The 23,290-nt window shown below is 36.5% G+C and overlaps 1 protein-coding gene across 11 annotated transcripts in view; it reads right to left on the reverse strand.

Annotated features, from left to right (window-relative positions):
• Positions 1 to 146: 146 nt before the first annotated feature.
• Positions 147 to 23,290, reverse strand: part of FRYL (FRY like transcription coactivator) — a 176,843-nt gene continuing 153,699 nt past the window's right edge. For 9 of the 11 annotated variants that reach the window (XM_066995839.1, XM_066995845.1, XM_066995846.1 and 6 more), the window contains 9 exons: positions 20,212 to 20,465; positions 19,073 to 19,280; positions 16,955 to 17,104; positions 13,153 to 13,251; positions 8,665 to 8,733; positions 5,206 to 5,223; positions 4,186 to 4,296; positions 2,612 to 2,808; positions 147 to 2,238 (listed from right to left, as the gene is read on the reverse strand). In XM_066995839.1, the coding sequence (XP_066851940.1) occupies positions 1,980 to 2,238; positions 2,612 to 2,808; positions 4,186 to 4,296; positions 5,206 to 5,223; positions 8,665 to 8,733; positions 13,153 to 13,251; positions 16,955 to 17,104; positions 19,073 to 19,280; positions 20,212 to 20,465 (1,365 nt within the window). In that variant the 3' untranslated portion in view covers positions 147 to 1,979. The remainder of the gene's footprint in view (positions 2,239 to 2,611; positions 2,809 to 4,185; positions 4,297 to 5,205; positions 5,224 to 8,664; positions 8,734 to 13,152; positions 13,252 to 16,954; positions 17,105 to 19,072; positions 19,281 to 20,211; positions 20,466 to 23,290) is intronic. The other 2 variants (XM_048073001.2, XM_066995843.1) reach the window with 1 other exon arrangement.

Consider the following 23,290-nt stretch of genomic DNA (forward strand, 5'->3'; position numbering starts at 1 on the left):
TGTCTAGGAAAATGCTATTGCATTGACAGGACATGAGGAAAAAGATGAGTTTGGGGCTCCCAGTCCTCCGTAGTCAGTGTTTAGGTAAGTACTTAAGCACTCCTAAAAGTATGGTATGTACTTCTAGCTTGTAAAAATACACAAGATGATAGATACAATGTCTTTTATTTTTACAAAAAAAAGCTGGTAAAAGATGATGTAAATAAAAGTGTAATGCACCACTAAATAAAACTACTTATCCCCCTGTAAATACTTATTTAATAATTAAGAACACCATCTACAGTACCACAAAACCATCAAAATAATTCAATTTTATCAGGGTCGGGGAAAAAAAATACAGTGATTATGGATGTGCCTTGACCAGTTACAGAGCTTGTTAGGATAACAACTACTGTCAGCAGTCCAACAGCGTGCACAGTGCCTTCAATTAATGTGTTTCAGCATAATTACATTTCTAGTGGGGTCCAATTCCCCCAAAAAGGCAGAGCTAAGAATTTCAATTCTACATTCTAAACTCTGGAATTAGAGCCCATTAAAAAAATCACAGTGGGTAAGAGATGTATATAAAAATACTGGGTGTTCCTTTCAAATCACAGGAATTGTGGGACTACATTCTTTATTTTTTTGTTTTATTTTTATTTTTTTTTACAAAATGCTATTGGTTTCAACAGAATCCAGTTTGTTTTATGCTACAGACTTTGACACTGAACTATGAGTATATTGCCTGTTTGCATGGTTTGGTAGTCAGTCTTTTTTTCTATATAGTCCCAATTCCTTAGGCTTCAGTTGAGTCATGAAGATGCATGTATGTGCATTCAAACTCTTTGAACCCTGCAGACTGCTCAGACTGCAAGTCATGTATGTGACTACCAACAGGGAGAATTTCTTCCCCTTCCCCTCATAGCTTTATACACCTACTGTCTTAACAGTGCATTGCACAAATTTACAAGAAAAATACTGTTTTTGCACTATACAGTTTCTAGAATATGTACAGAATAAAATAAGTTAACTTCTAATGAGAATTGCTGATGGGCAGCATATATCTTTAATATACATTTTAAAGTCTCTGCAGGCAGCTACTTTTTGGTTAGTTGTTATCAATATTTGTAACATAAGCACTGATCAGAGAACTGAGCAGCATTCCAATAAAGTTAACAGATATATTATTTCTTTTAGAAACACTGGGAACTCCCAGTTTAAAATATTATTAAATGTCCTAACATTTACACACTATGAGGATTAGATCTAATAAAATAAAATTTCTTCAAAAATAATCTTGCAGCTCTTTTAAGCATGCTCTGAGACCTTATTTAACAATCATCCATACCTTCAAAAAACAACTGTCACATAGCCATACATTCCAACTCACACACATCATTTCCTTGTTACAGACAACAAATGCAAATAAAACATTGAGAAGTCAACGGTTTTTGCAGTCAGAAGTCATCCTACTCATGTTTGACCGCACATTCTTCATGACATTGCAAAGTGTCTCAATAGGTATTAGTTGATGATTATATTTACTGCTGCTGGAAAGCCAGGAAGCATTGCAGGTCTTCAGCCAAAATAAACCAGCCTTGATTTTAGCCTCATCCCACCTGCGGCATTGGTTCAACCTTTAGAGGCTGTTACTGCAAACACCATTTATAGTTCTGTTACAACAGAAAATAATGCATAGGTATGCATTACATTTAAGCCCTTTTCCTTTCATGTAGTTTTTATACATATATTTAATTAAAAAAAAATACTACTGCCACACAGCTACCGCATAGAAAGAGCAGTCAAGTAAGATGTTAACTTCAATTTTTAGATTTTTACTTCTGATGAAACAATTTCTTCCTGTGATGAAACTGTCATTTTTCAGGATTGCTGGAAGGTAACTTATTTTTTTCATTCTTTCTTCTTTTTTTTTAAATGAAAGGTGCTCGATAATAGTTCGAAGTGTCCTCAATATCAGTTCTTTTCTAAATGACAGCTGTTCAGAATCCAGTGCTCACAAGGTTTACTCCTGGTTTGATTTTCCCTAGAAGCCGATAGGATTGCACCATGCGTAGAGACTCTCGAATTTCTAGATTAAGTTCCATCAGCTTTGAGCTGGCCTCTGACATATCTTGGTTGGAGCCTACTACTGCAAAGCTACCGGTTTGACCAAGTGTCTGATGACGGAAATATATGTGCAACAGTGTTTGGATTGGGTCATCTTCAGAACTGCCAAAGATGTCATGGGGCCAAATGGATCTGTGAACACACAATTTGTATTTAAACATTAAAAAATGAAGTATTTAAATATTTAAGAGTTCTTAAAACAGACATCTGAACAGAAGACATTAAAACACAAGAGGAACGTTTCTTCTGTAGAGTCCTAGTAGTTAACAGTATCGTTTTTCTCAAAGACAAATTCTGAAGAACGAATATTACTAGAATTGCCTTTTTAAAATCTCAAAATGTATATGAAGAAGTAATGAACAGTCATGAATCAACTGTTCTTGTCCTTTCAGTAAGAACATCTAGGAAGAGCTGAAAAAAATTGGAATAGTGCCCATCCCTATCTTTAAATTAAAAAGGTCCATTAGCAAAATCAGGCCAGAAAGCAAAATCCTTACGCATTTACCTGAAAGCCTTGACCTGTGCTACAGCTGACGCAAACTCCTTGCTTCTCAGGGTTTCAATGAGAGAGTGAATTGCTGTTTCTGTGCTAGCTTGGGAAGCCTCTGCAATTTCAATTTCTTCGATGCCACTGTCAGATGCAGACTCAGCCTCTTTCAGACAGGTCTCCAGGACAGCAAGTTCTTCAGACATGTTTATGACCTAAAACAAATGCAAGAGTGAGCTTTTCTAGTTCAATTACATTTTTAGCCAAATTAACTTTCAGCAGATCAGAAACGTATGTTTTTCCTCCGTGTTGCAATCCTAAATGAGATGCAGAAGAAGTAAATCCAAATATTTGCTTCAGTTGTTTAAGAATACAGCTAGTTTAACGACCCACGTATTTATGCCAGGTATTCATGCTTTCCTTGATGAAGTTTCCATCTTTGTCCTTTTAAAATTTGTTTAAAAAAATACATTTTTCTCCTCACATCACTTAATGACGATTAAATTGACATGAAGAATTAAACACTTTGGAAAGTACAACAGAAATTGTGTTATTACAAGGACGACCTAAACATGGAGGAAAAATCTGGAAGACTAGTAGCCCAGCAGAGTAACTGTAATGCAGCCAATGTATATAATAGTATCTTTGGCTTTAGTTCCAATGTATGAGTAAAAGACAAGGGCATACTCAGAATATGATTTACAGCTGACTTGGAAACTCAGGCAAGAAATGGAAGTGAGGTGATGCTGACCTTCCATAACATTCTCCACACAAAATGAACTGACTTATTTGCAGCCTCTACAAGAATCTGGAGATCTAAGTGAAGAACATGCATATTTTTTTTTCCTAATGTACTCCTAAACCAAAGACTTCCAGCCCTATTTTTTGTTTTCCTCCCTACTACATCAAGCAAGACATTTTTTTTTAAAATGCTACCTCTTTATTGCATTACAGTTCCAGGGCAGAATGTGAAAAGACATTAACAGCAGCATAACTCAGTCAGATTAACCTGATTATCGTCACATATGTACCACGTGTGCACAGCTGAATGACGCATTTCACTTCTAAAGTTAGTACACCTAAAAATCAAGCCCAAGACGTCCAGGATGCATTACTAAGTACATGTAGGTTGGGGGACTAAGGTTGCAGTGAAACTGAATGGTGGCTGATGCGATGCACTTATGCAATCAGTTGGTAGTAAGTTACTGTGTTTGTAACAGGAACCACTGGGGTGACGGAAAGGGGCTTCATCACAGATTCAATCTGTTGATTGAATTTGATGTACCTTGATTGCAGCTTGATTAGAATACACCAGGAGTGCTAGTGAAATATTTAAAGTCCTGGACTCCCTGCATTCCCGTCTATTTAAGAGCTTTCAGGTTGTACAAAAATCAACACAGATAATTGAACGTCTCAGAAAATTCTTGCAGGTTCTACTTAAATCTTTTGTTAATGGCTTATAAAACAGCTGGTACCCTCCTTCAGTTCACCCTAAAAAGATGTCCTGCTGATGAACACATTACCAAAGTATTTTAAATGGTTTGGCTTTGAAATGTCAACAATAAGTAGCTAAATGGCGTGATTTGCCTTACCTCTGCTTCTTTTTTGATTGTGTTTACTTGGCTGATAAGTTTGCAGTAGGCTTGGAACAGAAGCAGCAACTGGAAATGCAATTTATATAGCCTCCGACACAACTCCAGCTCCTACAAATGTAAACAACGTTATTATATTCAGGAAGTGCAAAACACCTGCAATCCAATACAAGAAGCAATAAATGACGACTTCAGTATAGAATGTGCAAAATTAAAAGTAGTTATTTGGTTACTGAAGAAAATGCCAAGAAGATTTGCAAGCTAATGTAGCAAGAAGCTAATGAAAAGCAGATGAAAGCTTCATCCAGTTCTAGATTTATAGGTAGCCTCTCTCGCACAGGTTAAAAGTTTACTTTTTAATAAGTAGTCACATTTCCAAAAAGGAACAAAAAAAATGATTCAAGAGGCACTTTAAAATGTCATGTTCCAAGACAGAATATCATACATCCCTTACTTCTATTGTTGAATTTTTACTGCTATAAATTCAAGAATATCCAAAAGAAGTACTTGTCATCTCTAAGTATGCAATCTTTCATAACCACTACTAAGATATGTAAGCATAGTCTATAACCTGGTCTTTAGCTTACACCTGCCTGATGGAATAAGAGGGAAATATTTCCATTCTTGGATGTAAGAATAATGTTTCCTTTGTGAAACATAGCTGTTTCTGTTTTAGAAAATACAATGATATATTTTAAGGAAACAAAACAGCACAGTCTTGCTTCCATTTTTACGCATCTAAAACTAGTGGAGGTTCAGACTGTTAATACTGCTTTACATACAGACATAAAAGCTAATTCTAATGGAATAACCATCTCTAAGGTTCTACTAACTACAGGATCCTATTATCTACAAAGAACCAACAGTTCAATGCGTTAGGTTATGCAAAATTGAAGCACACAGCATTTTTGTAATAGTCTATGACAAGACATCACTATGTCACAAATGGACGAGACAGATGGAGACCAGTTGGTTGACTGGCATGGTTAAGTATTTGATAAATCAAGAACCATCACTTACTGCTAGAATTTCCATTTGCTAAGCAAGAAGATGAGCAGGTCACAAAAACACAAAGGAAGAAAAAAGATCAAGAATTAGTGTAGGAAATCATTTTAATTAGGGTAAAAGATGTCCCAGGCAAAATGGAGGATGAAATACAAGTAACACGCTCCAAATATACCCTTAACAAAAAAAAAATAACAGACTGAAGTGAAATTACTAAGCACTTGCTCCTGTAACTAACAATAGATTAACACTGGCTTTGTTGTCCTACAACAGGAGTAACATACTTCACCTTACAACCCTTCCTGAGTCTTTACATAGTGTATAATCTTAAACGTATAAAAATTAAGAAATCAAAAGCAAGAATATTTAGGTCTGGATATCTGTCTTGTTACTTGTTCTGTAGCACTATAGTTTAAGCTTAGATAACGCTTTTTAAAATTTGAGATGCAATGTTAATTTGAATTCTGAACTTTTTTTTCTTGTTTTTAAGATTTTAGATTAGAAAATTCTTCATTTTGCTAAACTTTATCCTCAACACCTCATTGTGACAGTTTTGTGGCTTAATTGCACTTGGTTTTACAAGCAATTTCAGAAAAATGTTTGGGAAAGAGAGACAGGGAGAGAAAACATCAGAAAACATATTCCTCAGGCTAGGGACAGGAAATTAACTTCTGTGCTTTGTACCGCACTAAGCATATTGATGGCATTTATGCCATGTACAATGGTCACACGTGTATGAAGATTCAACTAATAACTGATTCCAACAGGCAGAAGCAGATAAGCTTTATTAAGCACATAACTATACACTACATGTATAATAATTTATAGTGTACTTAATAAACTATAAACGTGTATTTTTGTTCTGTATTCTGTGCTATCATACACATAGTGCAATTATAAAAGCAAAAACTTCTGAGGCACTGAACACTGCAAAGAGATACGATCTTGAACTGCCGAAGTCGACAAGGATTTTATTATTTATTCCAATGGAGCACAGAGAGTCAGACTTTGAGGAATGACAGGGTCCATTTGTTTAATAATTAGTCATTAAGTCCCAGTGTTCTTCAAGCCAAGTCTCAATACTGCTGTAAGCCATAAATAAGCCTCCCCCAATCACACTGACAATTATTCTAAAAATTCAAGAGAGATTTTTCCTTAGGAATAGCATTATGCTGCTTCAGTGACTTTCACATAATACTTGACCAGTTGTCAAATAATCTGATTTTTCTACCTGCCAGTCCTGTAAGAACAGTGTAGCCTGAGTCCAGATGCATTCTTTCAGGCTTCCATGTACGTACTAATAGCAAAAATTCTATAATTAGGTTTACTTGCAAGACTGCTGGTAATACATGAGCCAGAACAGAGTTCACCTCGCTATTCTTAGCTGTATTTACCACAGTGGTAAAAATTAGGAATAAAACCTTATGTTGTTAGTGAATGAAAAATATGTGTTGAATGAAGCAGCCCTGCAGCCCTTTTTTTTCTGAGCCAGACAACATTTAAATTTTTTTAGCATTAACTGGTTGACTGGATAGACTTAGCAGCCCCACGCTCCATTTACAAACACTTTTGAAACAATGCGCTTACACTTGGTAACTTCTCTATCTCCATGAAGGCACTGTAAAATTGTTGTGTATAAATTTATTACTAAAGGAGTATATGTTTATGAAGCAGAATAACAGGACTCAGCTTCCTCAATGGATACTATAAGTTAAAATGGTTTTAAATGAACCTGCAGTGCAAGGAGCACATAAAGAAAAAATTGCCAGCGTGCCTTGTAGGCTAGGACTGAAACAAAACAAAACAAAACAACCAAAGAACAAATCCAAAACAGAACAAAACAAAACCAAAAAACCAACAAAGCAGGTCCCCACAAATAATCAGTAAGAACTGGTCACACAGCACCTTTTCTGAGGCTGTCTTTAAACACGGCCGAATTGGGGAGGAACGAATAAAACTTCCTCACTGACTGCTGCATTCTTTCTGTACGAGCTAAATGACAGCCTGCGTGTGGCTTTCCCTCCCTTTCTTGTTTTGTCTCACTATATAGTGGGAATAGTAATATTTAACTTCATGGCAATGTTGTAACAGTTTATAACAGAGCCAATATAAGCAATTCTGAACTGAAATACATATAACTGAACACACAGACTGAAACACATAAATGTTGTTTTTTAAATCAAAATATAGAACATGTACTGTTTTGTAATACTGAGCGTTGTTACATATTTCTAAACATGTGCCAGCCAGTATATGAAGACGTAAAACAAGTGTAAAATATACCAAATATGATTTTTGCAAAGCAAAAGCCCTTGCAAGTGGTAGCTAGCTTGGGAGTAATTATTTTGCCTTATTACTCATGCTTAGCTACATAAAACATTTTAAAAACACGTAATTTTGATGTGATATAACAATCATCACTACACTATCACACATTTAATTACTCTAAAAATGCAAATAATTTTGTTTATATAAATATATATGAGACTAAATGAAAACTGTATGAAAGAAGCAGTTCACGTATACAGTGGAAATTTCTGTTGCTGAACACCACATTTTCAGCAGCAGAAATGTAACTGACTGTATCAATGAGTAAGCTTGACTGAACAGAAGGAGTAAAATTTTTCCTTCCTTAGCCTGAAGTTGGGATTTTTGTCAAGGTGTCGTTGTGAAAATGTGAGCTAGCCTGCTATCTGCAATTCTACTTTCTTACATGTTTCACTGTTCTTATTACAGGCCTCTAAATGGCAGATTCCTTGTACATACTAATGGCAGGTTTTGGATCTGCCTTTTTTTTTAATTTACATTGTCAACATTATGCAGCTATTGTTTAAAGAAAAAAGTCCTGGTCCATTTGGGGAAAAGCTGCCACTTACTATAGCAATTAGTAATGTTAAACATAGATGATGTCATGCAAATACATACAAAATACCAAGCTAATAGTAACAGGTCACTTCACCTGCTAGACGACAAAATGTTGTGTTGACAAAAATGTTTCATGAAATTTTTGCGATCCTGCTACTTCATTCCTTGTTCCTTTCCACCCAAACAACAGCTCCAGAAAGGTCATACATATTTATATAGTACTAATTATATTAAATTCAGTAGAGGTTTTTGGCTAGACAATTTATCTGAGCTTGTAAGCAGAAAGCTAATCTTTTTTCTTCTAGAAACAGCTGCATAAAAGTGGACTTGCTGGTACAGAGATGGTATCTAGTCTGCTTATCTACTCAGTGTTATTAAGCCTAGAACTGAAGACTGGTCGCCAGCTTTTATTAAAAAGAGCCCATTTTATTAGACCACTACTTCAGAAGAACCTGAGTTTCCAAAAGATAGTATGATAACTGAAATGAAAAGCTTTTCATACAATTTTAATCTCTCTGAAAATGTTGGGGGTTTTGTGCAACAGATATAAGTATGTTTTAAAATCTCATATCCACAGACTCACAAATGAGATAAATGAGATGCACCTACCTGGGCATCCGTGTTAGTGCCATGAATACCATCATCAGTACCAAATGTTCTTTTGCAGTCATCTAGCCACTGCAAAAAAACAAACAAAAAGATTAAATGTCTTCTGAAATAAAACAAACAGAAGACTGTGGTAAAACTGCTTCAGACACTTCAGTAAGTCTTGGATATTCTCAGACTATGTAAGAAATTGTGATATGAAAACAATTGTTCACCAATGTTGTTTCCACTATTGATTTCCACCCTGATGTATCACGTTGCAGTTTTTGTTGCATCCTTTCTGTTGCAAATTTCATGCACCTTCATTATCCCAGATGGGGATAGCACACTTCAATATAATTTGTGATTAAATTTGAGTATTGTTATACGGAAACATGGAGAAGGGGGGCAGAAAAATGGCATTCATTAAGTGAGTTCCTATTTTCTCTTTACTTGCTGCACAAGGTTTGCACCAACATGACTTCCCGGTGTTTAAAATATACCACTGATTCAAATTACGGAGTAAGAGTAAGCCTGTTGTATTTCTTTGGACTATTTTAGCAACAGCAGGAAATACAGTTCTGTTGTGTAACTAGAAGCAAGTGCAGGTTTACTAGATGGAATGAAAAAAGCAAATCCTTCAGTGGGAGTTTAGCATTGCCTCTGGTTTACACAAGCCAGGGAGATGAAGCATTCTCACATTACACAATGCGAACACACAGATTTCACCCTCTTCCGTAAGTACACGGCTGTATTCACCTCCAATTCCTATAGTGCACAACAAGTATTATTAATTTCAGTGGATAATCTCTTCTTCTAGCTTTGAACAACCACAGAAATTTAAAAGTGTTAATATAAAGCATCTGCGGGATCAGATATGTTCTTCTTGGACAATGTGACCTTGTCATCTCATCTACAGACTGCTCAGCATATTCTTCTGTACAGTGAAAACAGCAGCAAGCATGAGGTAATTTGGGCATTAGTGAAATAGTAACACGTCATGTCGAGATAAAGTGCAGATTATCTTCTGAAATGAAGAACGGGCTCTATACATCCAAGAAAGAATAATTCAGAATACCATGTGCTTTCTATCATAAGTCTCACAGGAAATCTTAGTGACCTTTTTCTAACCTCTGTCTGATGCAAGAAAAAGAAAAATGTGATTTACCATCTGCTCAATTTAATAAAGGTTACTTAGTGAATTAACCAGGCCTGTGTGCTTATCAAGACGAGAAATGGAATTCTCTAAACACTGTGGTGTCAGCTTCAATTAGTGACATGGATACCGACGTACACAGCAGACCTCATTTTTCTTTTTATCTGACAGCATTCATCGGTAATAATGGAATAGGTTTGCACTGGAACAACTGCAACAAAAACAGGGAAGCTAGTAGTTGCTTTCACACCCTGCCCTTTTAAGATTTTTTAAAATCTTAATACCAGACTCAGTAAAGGCTATGCCTAGAATTTTATGATACATAACCTTGTATTTTCTACTTATCTGATTCAGTATCTTGGTCCCTAATATACAAGTCAAAAGCAGCTTCCCTGCCAGGGAACAGAATAGCCACCAGAAAGGTGACAAAATTCATTTGTTATTATTTTTGCAAAGAATGTACGTTCAGCACTGCAGAAAGACCTACGCTTTCTGTTTAGGAGCAAAAATAGATTGTGTGACAAAATAATCTTCTTTATATGCTTGCTTTACACCAATCTGTTTTTCCTCAGGTATCTCCTACAAAGGTGTAGGGTGAAAAATATAAGATAGCGAAGTTTGTGATTCCTCTTGGTCATAGCATAGGTTGGTCTGCCAGATTACCCCTAAGGCAGACATCCCCCCAAATCCTGTATTACAGATATGTTTCTTATCTCAGTGCAGAGATAAGAGTTTCAAGCGACTGCAGCCCAAGCCTCTTACTGTTTTGAATTTGATTCACGTGAATGGGAATGCCAATACTGTACACGGCACTGATAGTGACAAACAGTGTCTATTATGGCAATTTTTAAGTAACAATTTTTCATTAAGGTTAATGTAAAGATTTTTCCAGTGGTCAATTCTAGAGGATACTAGATGTGAATTTTATTTATTTAAATGTTTGTTAATTTGTATTTACCTGATTAGACAATGTCCCAGCCAATTTAGTATGATCATTTTCTGCATGTTTCTAAGAAAAAAATGAGGATCTGCAACAAACTCATTATGTATTTTGCCTTAATACTTTCAGATTGAACAGGATGTGTGTCACAATTGGTTGAAATTACAAGAAAAAAATATGACTTGAGAATGTCTCTTTCTATCATTCCCTATATTCTGTTCAATCGGATAGAGTAAGAAAACAAGGGAAGCATCTGAGAATTAGCTCTGGAGGACACTCAGTCTATAATATTATATAATACACACAAAAATTGAGGATTAAACACTAAAGAAATAAATCCTCCTCCATGGTACTTCTTCTTTCTATTTGTGAATGATTAAAGAAAAATAAAAACTGGCAAAATGCTCTCAGCTATTTCACAACTCCTTTGATCCAGAGAAACCTTTTTCCTGCTCCAGTCATTCACAAATACTGTGGCAGAAGACAAGCTGACTACAGAAACATTACGAGACACCCTTCTGACAGTTTCACTACAGAAAATAAAACATTCTTTCACTATGACATAATGACAGAGGCCACCAAACTGATATCCAAAGTAAAATAAAATGTAAACAAGCTCATAATATCCAGCACGGATTTATATCTGTATGACACACTGCAGAGCAAAACTAGTTAAAAATAAGTTGAGTGAATTCATAGCCATCTAAAAGAGAAACAATTTTAACTCATCACCCTTTGAGACAAATGAACAAAACAAGAATATTTCTTATTGCTAAGACAAACCATAGGCTAAATGAGGAGTATGTACAAGCTGAACTCCTCAATGTCTGGAAGGCCACTGTTGGCACCTGACTTCCTCTCTATTTACTCTGCCTCAACTTTCCTGTCTGACTATGGGGCAAATCAGTTAGCCTCGGTTGGGCTCTCTAAAATGAGCAAAGAAATATATGGCTTTGTTACAGGACTTATGCGCTGGAGGTTGTCGAACATTAAATATTATATGGAATAAGGTAATCTTGGTCATTGGATGAGGGCTTTGTTTCTGATCAAGCCTAAATGGCAAAACATAGCTCATTATATTAGACCTCATGAATTAAGTCTCCAAACAAATTGTTATTGCTACATAGCAGGGCAAAAAATGCAGCATCTCTTTTGCAGAAATACTGGCTTGGGTCCTAAAAGCAGTTCATCTCTATTAACACAATACTGTGTGGCATGCTTTAGCCTTGGTTTTAAGGAAACTACATTTCCACAGAAAAAGTAGATGGCTTTTCTAGTCAACAGATCAGCTGTCAGCAAACTTTACAAGGCACAGGCTGTAGCTTCTTAATAAACTCAGTGCAATCAAGAAACAGGGAACCACCTGCAAAACACAGCTCAGCCAAGATGCCATGGCTTGAATTCTGGTTCTGTTCTGCATCACTCAGACTTGCCTGTGTGGCCACTGTCACTGCCTGATAGGCTGCTGGCATCAGTAATAAATTCCTTCAAATGCATGTTTAACTTTCCTAAGGATCATTTTCTCTCTACAGCAAAAGCCTCATATATTCTCTCTCTGTAACCTGCAAAACAGACTGTAGATCCATGTTTTCTGCTGTTTCTTGAAATATAAATCTTATCTGTTTCAGTTTTCTGAAGTTATTGTTTTCCTTCCTAAACTTCACACAAAGGTTCAGAAAAAGAAATACATATACTGTTGCTACAGAAATTTTAAACTTTTAAAATTTTTGTTTCTTTGCACAAAAAATACTACCACTAACATATACCTTGAAAACTAAACGTGTTTTTCTAATTAATTATATAAATGCCAGTCTAAATTGCATCCAGTTCCAGGATGAGAGACCTGATGTTGCTTGTTAAGCCCCCATTACAGTCAGTGGAGATCCAGTCAATAAAAAGTCGTCTAAAGACCTCAGCTGAGCAGCAAGTTGATATCTACATTAGGATAAAATACATTGTTCTCTTGGTTTCTTTTACTGTATTGACCTGATCCTTGAATACCATGGGTGTTAAGCCACTTAATTCGCATAAAGATAACTTTCTATATATGTCTTAACCTGGAGGTGAATACCACTCTGCCAGACTAATCAAGAAAGCTGGTACTTTCATAAGAAAAAAATATATATATATTCATGTTAAATATTAATCCTTTTTCCCAATTCTAGCATGTTTATACAATGTTATATATTCAAAGTCAATTCCAGAATTACATGCAACAAAACCAAGTCACATGTAACAAGAAAAAAAAAGCAGGTTCAGGTTATACACAGAACAGTAGTGAGAAAAGGAAACAGGATTTTAATTCAGATTTTATACAGTTTACTTGAGGTATCTGTATTGAGGGATAAAGACCTGGAACAATTTCTTGATGAATATGTTCTAGTGTTTTTTGGTTTGAAATACAAAACAGACCCACCTGTTCTGCAGCCTCTCTTTTGACATTATAGGTATCTAAGTGTTCTTGGAGCTCTAGAACGCTGAACTTCAATGTTTCTAGCAGGCCACAAGACATTAGCTGAAAGATAAAATCAGTCAGATAGCATCTGATTATAATCTACATAGTCCAAAATTTAAATAATTGTACAATACGAAATTTCAAGGCCACACTTGGAAAAAGCAATCAAATTAAAATCAGTTAGGTACACACTGATTTAGTGCTGGATCAGCTCAAGCAGTGAACTGTTTTGACCCCAAAATAAGGGCATTACCTAGTCAAAAACTGAATGAGAGATTTCAAAGGGGTTTCTAGGTTTTTCGAAAAGAATAATATCTTTCAGACACACAGATAGTATAAATAAGATAGTCTGCCACAAGAAAAATACATTGCTGGATTTCTCCTGTAGCAACCTAAGGAGCATCCAGTGAGACTTACTTCCCCTTCTCAATATGCCAACTATACCACCAGCACAGCCTTTGGTCTCTACAAGCCAGGAACTGTCAAAGCAAAAACTGTTGGATATTTGAGGAACTTTCTACCACTGATGAATTTTCCCATTTTCAATACGGTTTCAAAATCTATTTTTCCCCTCAGGAGCTGCTATCTCAGCTTTGCTGTACACCATTTCTCCCTGGAGCTGTATTTCCACTTAGTTTAGGTTTTCTTATTAATCCTTCACCTATTGCTTCCTGTAATAATCATGCCATTAATATGATGCTTTCTTGCTCACACCAGTCACCCCTTGCACACATTAAGAGTCCTGTTCTTATCTCTAATCCCTGGTGCCTGGTACCTCTTGGTCAGCTTGCAAGTACACATACAAGTCTGTTATTACAAAACTGGGGCATGGGGAGTGACTATCCCCAGTTACTCAGTAGGGTTGGGAATGATGCTAACATGTATTTCCAAGTGCTTCAAGACTATTATTCTGCCACCACACTAAGACACTCCCAGCCTCAATGTCCGCATCAACTGAAAGGCAAATTATGTCTCTGTGGCACAATTCCAGTCTGTACTCAACATGTACAACAACATGGAAATGCAAGGAAAACACTGGGCAGCCGGTATCAGCAAGAGGACAAAATCACTCCTGAACCAGTGCTTTGAGATTGCATGCATGAGTAGATATCACAAAACCAAAGATTTGTGCATCAACGTTATTTCAGATTAGCCATTCTTTCTTAGTGAGAATTATTCTGATAAACAAGTTGATTACATTATTTGGAAAGGGAAGATTTATCTATACGGTAATATTTGCCAGTGTAACAACACTGTGAATGTTGTGAGTGAACGTGTGTAAATACACGTGTACTCTAAAGTCAACCCACTTTGTATTGGGTTTATGTGGCAAAGGGTTGGGAGCAGGGAGGCAACAGGGGAGCTGCAGCTGCCCCACATCAGATCAAAGCCAGCTCCAGCCAGCTCCAAAAGGAACCCCACTGCTGGCCAGAGACGAGCCAGCAAGTGACAATGAGTGGGCCCCTTGGGGAGCACATTAAGAAAGGAGCCCCCGGTGGAGCAGGTGGATGTGGCCTGGAGGAGGCTGCGGCCCATGGAGAGCCCCCGCAGGAGCAGGCCCCGGGCCGGAGCTGCAGCCCGTGGAGAGGAGCCCACGCAGGAGCAGGGGGCCTGGGGGGAGCTGCCGCCCGTGGGGGACCCGTGCTGGAGCAGTTTGCTCCTGGGGGATGGACCCCGTGGTACGGAGCCGTGTGGGAGCAGTTCTTGAAGAGCTGCTGCCTGTGGGCAGCCCCCGCAGGCTCAGTTCGGGCAGGACGGCATCCCGTGGGAGGGACCCCACGGGGAGCAGGGGCAGGGAGTGACGCTGAAGGAGTGGCGGAGACGAAGCATCAGGGACTGACCGCAGCCCCCATTCCCCATTCCCCTGCACCTCTCAGGGGGGAGGAGGTAGAAGAGGGTGGTTGGGGGTAAGGTGTTTTTAGTTTGCTTTTAATTTCTCACTGTTCTAGCCCACTAGTGATAGGTTAAAAACTATATTAACCTCCTTATGCTGAGTCTGTTTTGCCCATAATGATAATTGGTGAGTGGTCTCCCTGTCCTTACCTCAATGCTTTAGCCCTTACCATCCTATTTTCTCCCCTTTTTCCTTTGGGGAGGGGAAGTGAGAAAGCATTTGTGGTGGAGTTCAGCTGCCCAGCAGAGTAAAACCATCACACACTTGTGTATACTTCTATATATGTATATATTCTTTTATGTGTAGCATTATATATACATATATAAATATATGTATATGTACACACCCATGCTGTTCTAAATATGCACTGGTATAGCTCTTGTTATGTCTTCTTATCCAAAATAAAATTTCTCTTTTGGTTCATTTATACTGCTTTTAAAGTGGCATAAGTTTAAACACATTATGCGTGGTTCCCCTGAAATGCACTGTCCTTATCATGCTCTTTTAGTCCCCATATTCCAAAGCAAGAGCAAAAGAGCAGAGATGCCCCTTAGCAACAAGGAAAAAAGCAGGTCAAGAGAAGAGCCTCACACTGAGTCAGGCCAAAGATCAATCTACCTCAGCCTCCTATCTGACAGCATTTAATAGCAGCTGCTTAAGGAAGGGCGAAACAGGGCAAATATGTAGTGAACAATTTGCTCATGTTCCAGAATGCTTTCTTAGCCTCGAACACCGCGTTGCTCTATGTATTCAAAAACCTACTCAGGGCTATTTCTTTCATGATTTTGTTTAGTTGCTTTTTGAAAGCATGAACACTATGCTATAAAGAAGCATGGGGTTTCGGATGCTGGTTATGAAGAACCACCTCTCTTTGGTTTTCTGTGTTTTCTAAGCCACTGCTAGCTTAATTTGATCCCCTTCAACATCAAATAAGAAAGCTATATAAACATTTATGTACAGCTAACATTATCTCCTAAATGGCTGAAAAATCTTAGCCTGCATACTCATGTCTTCCTTATATGGAAGCCACTCCACACATCTCATAATCCTGATTTTTCTTGAAACCATTTCCAGTTCAACAGTGTATTATTTGGGAGCAGTGGACAAGAACTACCCAAAACATTCAGGATGTAGGGCTATCAGGCATATGTACATTAGCTTAATGATGCATTTTGTTTTGCTGTCTCTTTTCTTAATTACACTAGCAGTTCTGTTGTTTTGTTTTGACTGCCCCAAAACTTTGAGCTGATTTCTCACATCAGTATTTATTATAACCCAAGATTTCAACTTGCATAACAACAAACCATTCAAAGGCTTCATTACTTGTAGTTAGAAAGTCTTTTTCAGGCATCATAGAATATAAGCCCAGACAACACAATTAAAAAAGGCAAAGATGCTACGGGGTAAGTGGTCTTTGAACAACAAGATGAAAAGGATACAGAATAAATATGAACGAGCAAGAAAGTTGAAGAACAGCAAGGGAATTTAAACAATATCTAATCAGTTTACTCGCTGTTAAAGCTGGAGGTTTTTTATGGGTTGGGTTTTTTTTTTTTTGAGAAAATGGATTTCATACTTGTGTTTTCAAGTGTTTATGATTCATAGTGGCTACTAATGTTTTAATTCCTTCCTAATTTCATTTATTAAAAAGCATCCTTTTTTTTTACATCCCATAATTATTCAGATAATGTTTCAACCACCGACATAAGCACAACCTTTCAAAAGGCAAAAATATAATTAACATTTTATTCAAACCTTTGACAATGTTCCCAAGCATTGCTATTTTTATAATGTTAAATCATCATTTTATATTTTACATAAAAATGTGTAAGTAGACTTGTATTTAAGTATTAAATTTGAGATTTTTACCGTTTCTGCATCCACAAAGACTGTTGGGCATTCTGAACATAACATCATCACTTCCAGTGAACTTTTAAATTTCTTTCCAATGCGTTGTAGACTTTCACCAAGAAAGCTGACTGAATCATTTGTTATAGCAACAAACTTCCTTTGAATGCTCTAGAAAGCAAACCAGAAAAAAACATTAACTTTATAGCACTACTCTCCTCATATGGTGGTTTAGATTAAGTATTTCAAGGCAAATTTCCATTACGACGGCATAGTTTTAGACATTAAAGTACAAAGTAATATATAATTTGTGTATTTATGTAAAACTAGCTCTGAAAAAGTAATACATGAATAAGTAAAAGAAAACAGCATGTAACTACAAAGATATTTATTCCTTTCATATCTAGTCCTTTAACATCAGGATATCTGAATGACTATTTGTCTTTGTGCAGTACAAACAGTAGTTCCATTGATTTTCAAGTGCTTGTGCAAGGTTATACACAGGATTTTATGAGTCAGGGTAAGACCTGTGTAGTATCACGTGTGCCCAAAACTGTCACCTGCAAGGTGTTTCACCTTCTTCAAAAATCAGTCCTATGTATATCATGTTCAATTACACAGATGTAGGCATGGCCTAACCTGACACTTTGCTATACATTATTTCATAAACTTAGAAAGTTACATGTAGAATAAAGTTATATGAAGATGATATTTATGGCTGCAAAGTTAAACACAGTAAGTAGGATAGAATAGAAAGATGCAGTCAAACAAGGCCTCCAGGGTCTCATTTTATTATTTTAACCCTTCTTTGTGTTCTGTAACAACTTCTTAGGAATGCATCTTTGCCCAGACTTCAGCCTTGTGTTGCTGTTTCCCATTCTCCCAGAGAACGTGCCTTTCCAGCTGACCGATGGCTACTCTGTCAAGCCAGAAAAGGTTTTGCCTTTCCTTCTAGTGCCCTCTTTAATGAGCATAAGAGAATATGAAGTGCTATCTGTGTAACACTCCATTTTCACCACTTTCAAAAAATGAATGGTTGTATAAAGCAGCTAAACTTAGCTATTATACAGATAAACTAAACCCCGATATCTAGATAAAGCAAGATGTCAGAAGTCTAAAGCTAATAACAGAAATTTCACAGCACTGTGGCAAAACACTTAATTCTACAAAAAAAGAAAGAAAAAGGGTTATTCTGTGAATAAGGCAGAGTATGAACTCCTCACACACAAATTACTTCGTGGTACTGACCCTAAACCTGCTCATGGGATAAAATGGTAGTATGGTAAAACAAAGCAAGCCTTTCACTGAGAAGTTTATTATGGCATACCAAACAGCAGGCAAAATTAGCTCTGGAGAAATAAGAAAGGGTTGGAGACAGAAGGTCTTGGTTTGTAATACTGAATCTGCTATTAGCTCACTTGGCATTTTGCCTGTAAATAAAATGGCATAATTGTACTCCTCCCATCCTCATAAGAAGTTGCCAATGATAATATACATCTAAGTGGTCCCACTTTGAAAGCATAAAAAACACATCTCCTGAACATAAGGAGGAGGGAGCCAGAAAAATTAGGTCATAGACATTTCATGTTGGATGCTCAATCTGCGAGGTAAATGTAACTTCAGAAACTTTTGAAACTTCCAGCTTTAATGGATCTCCTGGTGTTTCAATTCAAGAAAAACTTTTTCTCGCAAGACAGATGAAAGATAAATTCATTAGTATTAGTCATGTTGTGATTCCACAATACTGAGTCCCATAGAAAACACAGGAGGAAATCATTAATCCTGTAATCAGCACAGAGCTTGGGTGATGTTCATAAAATAAAAAAAGGAACACAATACGAACTAAGAGCTTACAAGAAATACTGAACAGCTTTTTTTTTTTTTCCCTGAGTAGGATCTACCTCTCTCAGACAACGAATACAGAAGATATCCCATGGAAAAGTAGCATACACCATCTACTTTTAGTAATGTGGTGTTTTGTTTGTTTGTTTGTTGCTTTGTTTTTTGGTCTGCTTTTGATTTGCTCTCTAAGGCTTCTTGCTACCAGTCTTAACAGCTTCTGCAGTTACAGAGGGAAAGAATAGCTTTGAAAGCAGGAGGAATGGACTTTAACCAACCATGCATTTGCAATTCACTGACCTGAAACAATCTTGAGAAGACATGAAATGTATAGACAGCACAAGAACCATCTGTATCTGATAGCATTTGATTGACGTGGCAACGCCAGGCTTCCTCTTCATCATCATATGCCACTGGTTGGAAAGCTGCCAATATGGCAGAAAGAAATGGTGAAGGAGGTGGGGAAGTTTGTACTTCTGGGAAACCGTCCTGTTCTTCTTCATCTTGGCTATGAATAACAAACAGATGTTAACCCCTCAGTAAATTTTCAAGAGTTCAAGATTGTGTTTTGTAAAATAAATAATCAACTAAGGTAACTATGAACCAAGAAGAGAGTAAAATAAAAAAAATGTAAAACCTTTTCTACTGCAACATAGAAATATAAAAAAGTTATTTATAACCTCAAATATCTCCAACATTTATTAAAACATGCTATTTCTATGCACATACACAGACAAAGGGTTAACCGCAGGTTACAGATAGCTATATACAGCACTACATAGACATGCATACCACTCAGAAATTGACATTTTTTGTGCCCTCGTTAACAGAATTAATATTCATTTCTTTGAATTTTTCATCATTTAAACATACAGTCCACCAGTATCTATAACAAATTCTAGCTTTCCTTAAGATAAAGGCTCATTTGCCAGTTCAATAATATTTTAGAACTGTCTTAAGTAATACCCTTGAGTGAATGGAGGTAGATTGGAACAATTTCATTTTTATAGGCAATCAATTTAACAGGCCTTTGTTTGAAGAGCATTCTGCATTCATACTTTCCATTAGGCACTAAACCTCCAAAAAAACCCACAAAACCTATAAATTAATCAATATTACTAATTACAATCATTCGTTAAAATGTTCTGTATTATAAGGAATGACATTTCTTTTATTCAAGTGTTCTCATCTTTTCCTGCACGTTAGACAACTGCTTCTCTCATCACAGAGAAAAATTTCTCTCATCAGAAGCTGCTGAAAAAAGTACCGAGTTTATTTGCTAAATAGGCAAAACCAACAATTGGATCAGATATGCAAGCACTGTTTTAGATGCCTGTACTGTGGGATTAATGAAAGAAACCGTGCCATAAGAAAAACTACTTTGGTTCATGCATTGATAACATTTAATTTCTATTAGTTAGAACTAATATTAGTCTGACCTTGACAAACCAGAGAAGTCAGCTTCTTCTTCTTCACATCTCTCATCCAGCTCTTTCAAAGCAAGAGTGACATCCTCTTCACAGATAGATTCAGAATAGCTCTCTGGAGCTGCAGGCTCTGCCAGTTCTGGAGCCTCTTCCAACTCAAGAGGTTCATGACAGACCAGACAGTCTTGTTGTTCTTGTAGCAGATATGACCCAGTGTCTTCACTAGCAGTGCTAACCTGTTCATCCCTTACTGCTGAACTGCCTTCCTGTGAATCAAACAGACTTTTATTACTTTTATCATCAGGGCTTACGCCTTCTTAACAGCTTTTACTATAGTAAAGTAACAGACTGATAAAAACAAATGTTTACAAATAGCCATTTATACTTTAAACATTCAGCTCTTTGGATTCTTCAGTTTTACTTGACCAAAACCAAGCAGTCTATTTTTAACAGTTGTTGACAATCCTGGAATATGACTTATTAATAGTAAATACAATGTCTCAAATACATTCCATTAATTCTGCTAGGAGAACACTCCCAGAAGATTATGTGCAAATAGCCTCAAACATATTTAGATCACAACAAATACATTCAAGACTTTCATGTTTTACTTGTCCAAGTAAGGACCAAAATCACTGCCTCAATGTTTGCCTCTGAGGTCTGTCACCACTACAGAAAGTTTCTTTTCCTTTCCACTCTCCTTTTCAAAAAGTTCCTAAACCATAACTGAATAACAGATAACAGTAGAACAATGGAAAGGGACATCCCACTACTTCTATTATTTTGCTATTATTATTAAAATGGGAAGCTTTAAGGGTTTAACTCTGAATCTCTGAACGAAGGCTTTTGATCACTGGCAATAACAAGGAGATGATCTTTAAACTCAGGAAGGCAATATTAGACTAACTCTTTCTCCCTTCTCTTTCCCTCCATTAGCATCATTATATTCATTAAAATTACTTTATTGAACAGATGAACTTAGATTTAGTTAATTTACGATGAATCCATCTGAAACCTTTTACTGGATTTTTCTGTGGAATAAAAATGATACCTTCCTGTAACTGCTGTTTCCTAAAGGCGCAAATTAGCACATTTTCATTCTTAACATGTTGTTCTACCTCTGCTTACATAGCGAGGACTAGTGAACAAACTTTTGGGCAGCCTCTGAGCATACACATCATTTCATGGCTTTCATCAGTCTAAACATATCCTTTGACAAATAACTACATGTATACTATAGGAACAGACAAATCAGCTTTAAACAGAGCTACATAATTTTATTTCATGGTGGTCCTAATATTATCTCACTTTGACTATGATATTTCTACACGTGACACTGCTGTCTTTTGACACAGCTAGTGACCCTACTTCTAATGCTTCTTCTGTACAGCTTGAATCTGGAATTTTACTGCACAAAACAGCCATTTTGTTGCACCAAGCAGCACACGGGCACACCAGGCATTTTTACAACAGCACAGCAAAATAATTTGGATCGAAGCAGTGGTTCATTCCTTTATAGATGTTAACATATTACCAACATTCAGTGAATGATACACTTAAAAGTATCTTGAAAACATGATTTAATATGATCTATATAGCTGATAACTCCACAGAACCTAAGGAAAATTACTTCTAGTAAACCATTCCCTCATAAATCTACAGTACAGGTGAATAAAACAGAGAATCATTTTAGTAAGAAACTTTCATATACTTAGGCTTATAAAGCTTATTGTTCAAAATTGAGATATTCTTGTAAGCTGAACCATAAACTGCTAACTAGAATGTGAAATACTTTGTCTTCTTTGTAGAGACATGCTATTACTAAGAATTATCCACACACATTTAAGTAAAATATTTACTTAACTCTTTAACAACCCTATAAAGAGAAACAAGGAATTCAACTGCATCTAACCAGCACACACATACACTTACACATGCTTGTTTTTAAATAATAGCTTCATTTATTCAACTTTAGGCAAATTTTGATATATATTTTTTTCTATAAAAATATTTTCTGTAACAGACACTTGACATGCAATGAAATGCCTGTATTGAAAGAGCTATATGTCAAGTGTATGAGCACAGGAAAAAACAACGGCACCACACCAAGTTGCACAGTTCAAGAATTCAGAACAAAATTAGTTTTTCCTGGCTTTAAGAATTTTTCAAAGTGAGTTGATAGTATGTATATTTTCAAGCTCATTCTGTCAAAAGACAGAATTTTAGCAATAAGCTAGACAGCTAATTCTTGGGGAGAGGTAAATTTGAGTGTTTGACCAAATCCCATATTCTAAAAAGCACAAAATAAACTTGGAACGCCTCACATTTAGAAATTACATTTATATGCATTTGCAGTCAATATTTTTCCCATATGCATCGCACCAATCTTGCCATCAGTCTGTACGGCTGAGCCCCTTCCCAGAAGGAAGCTCCATACAGCTAGAAGAAGCCAATCTCTTATTACTGTTTGAGCTCCATCAAACTCTATCAACCATACATGGTCCCAAGAACAAACTCAAAATACCATGAGTAATTTTTTTTCTCGTGGAATCTAGCACCTTAAATGCAAGACTTAAAATTTAAAAAGCCATCTAAAAATGAATTTTTTTCATTGAAATTTCAAAGAAGCAGCTGACTTAAGAGTTTGCTGTGAAGCACTACAAATAAGAGCACTGACAAAAAAAGTCCAGATCCACGCATGCTGTATATGAAACACAACACTACTGCTTTCAGTTTTAACATTGTTTTTTTCAGTCCGTAGATAGAGGACTATACTAACTGACTACGCACTCTGCGGTAAATACACAGAGCTACTGTCACACAGCAAAGTGCAATAAAGTCTTAAGTTATAGACCTAGATCTTGATCGATATTGCCAGACTTCTGTACCATTGAGGACATATGTCTATCTCTGTGAATTTATTTATGAAATACACTGACCTTTAACTATACCATCAGTGCAATCTTTTCATTCTACAGATGAAGAAAAAAAATCTCATTCACTTATCAGCTGTTGCTTCTGATATAGCACTTTTTGCTTGATGATGCTTAGTCATGAAACAATTTTATGGCTCAATCTAATGCTATTAATT

This window comes from Anser cygnoides, chromosome 4 (genome assembly GCF_040182565.1).
Source record: "Anser cygnoides isolate HZ-2024a breed goose chromosome 4, Taihu_goose_T2T_genome, whole genome shotgun sequence".
Lineage (NCBI taxonomy): Eukaryota > Metazoa > Chordata > Aves > Anseriformes > Anatidae > Anser > Anser cygnoides.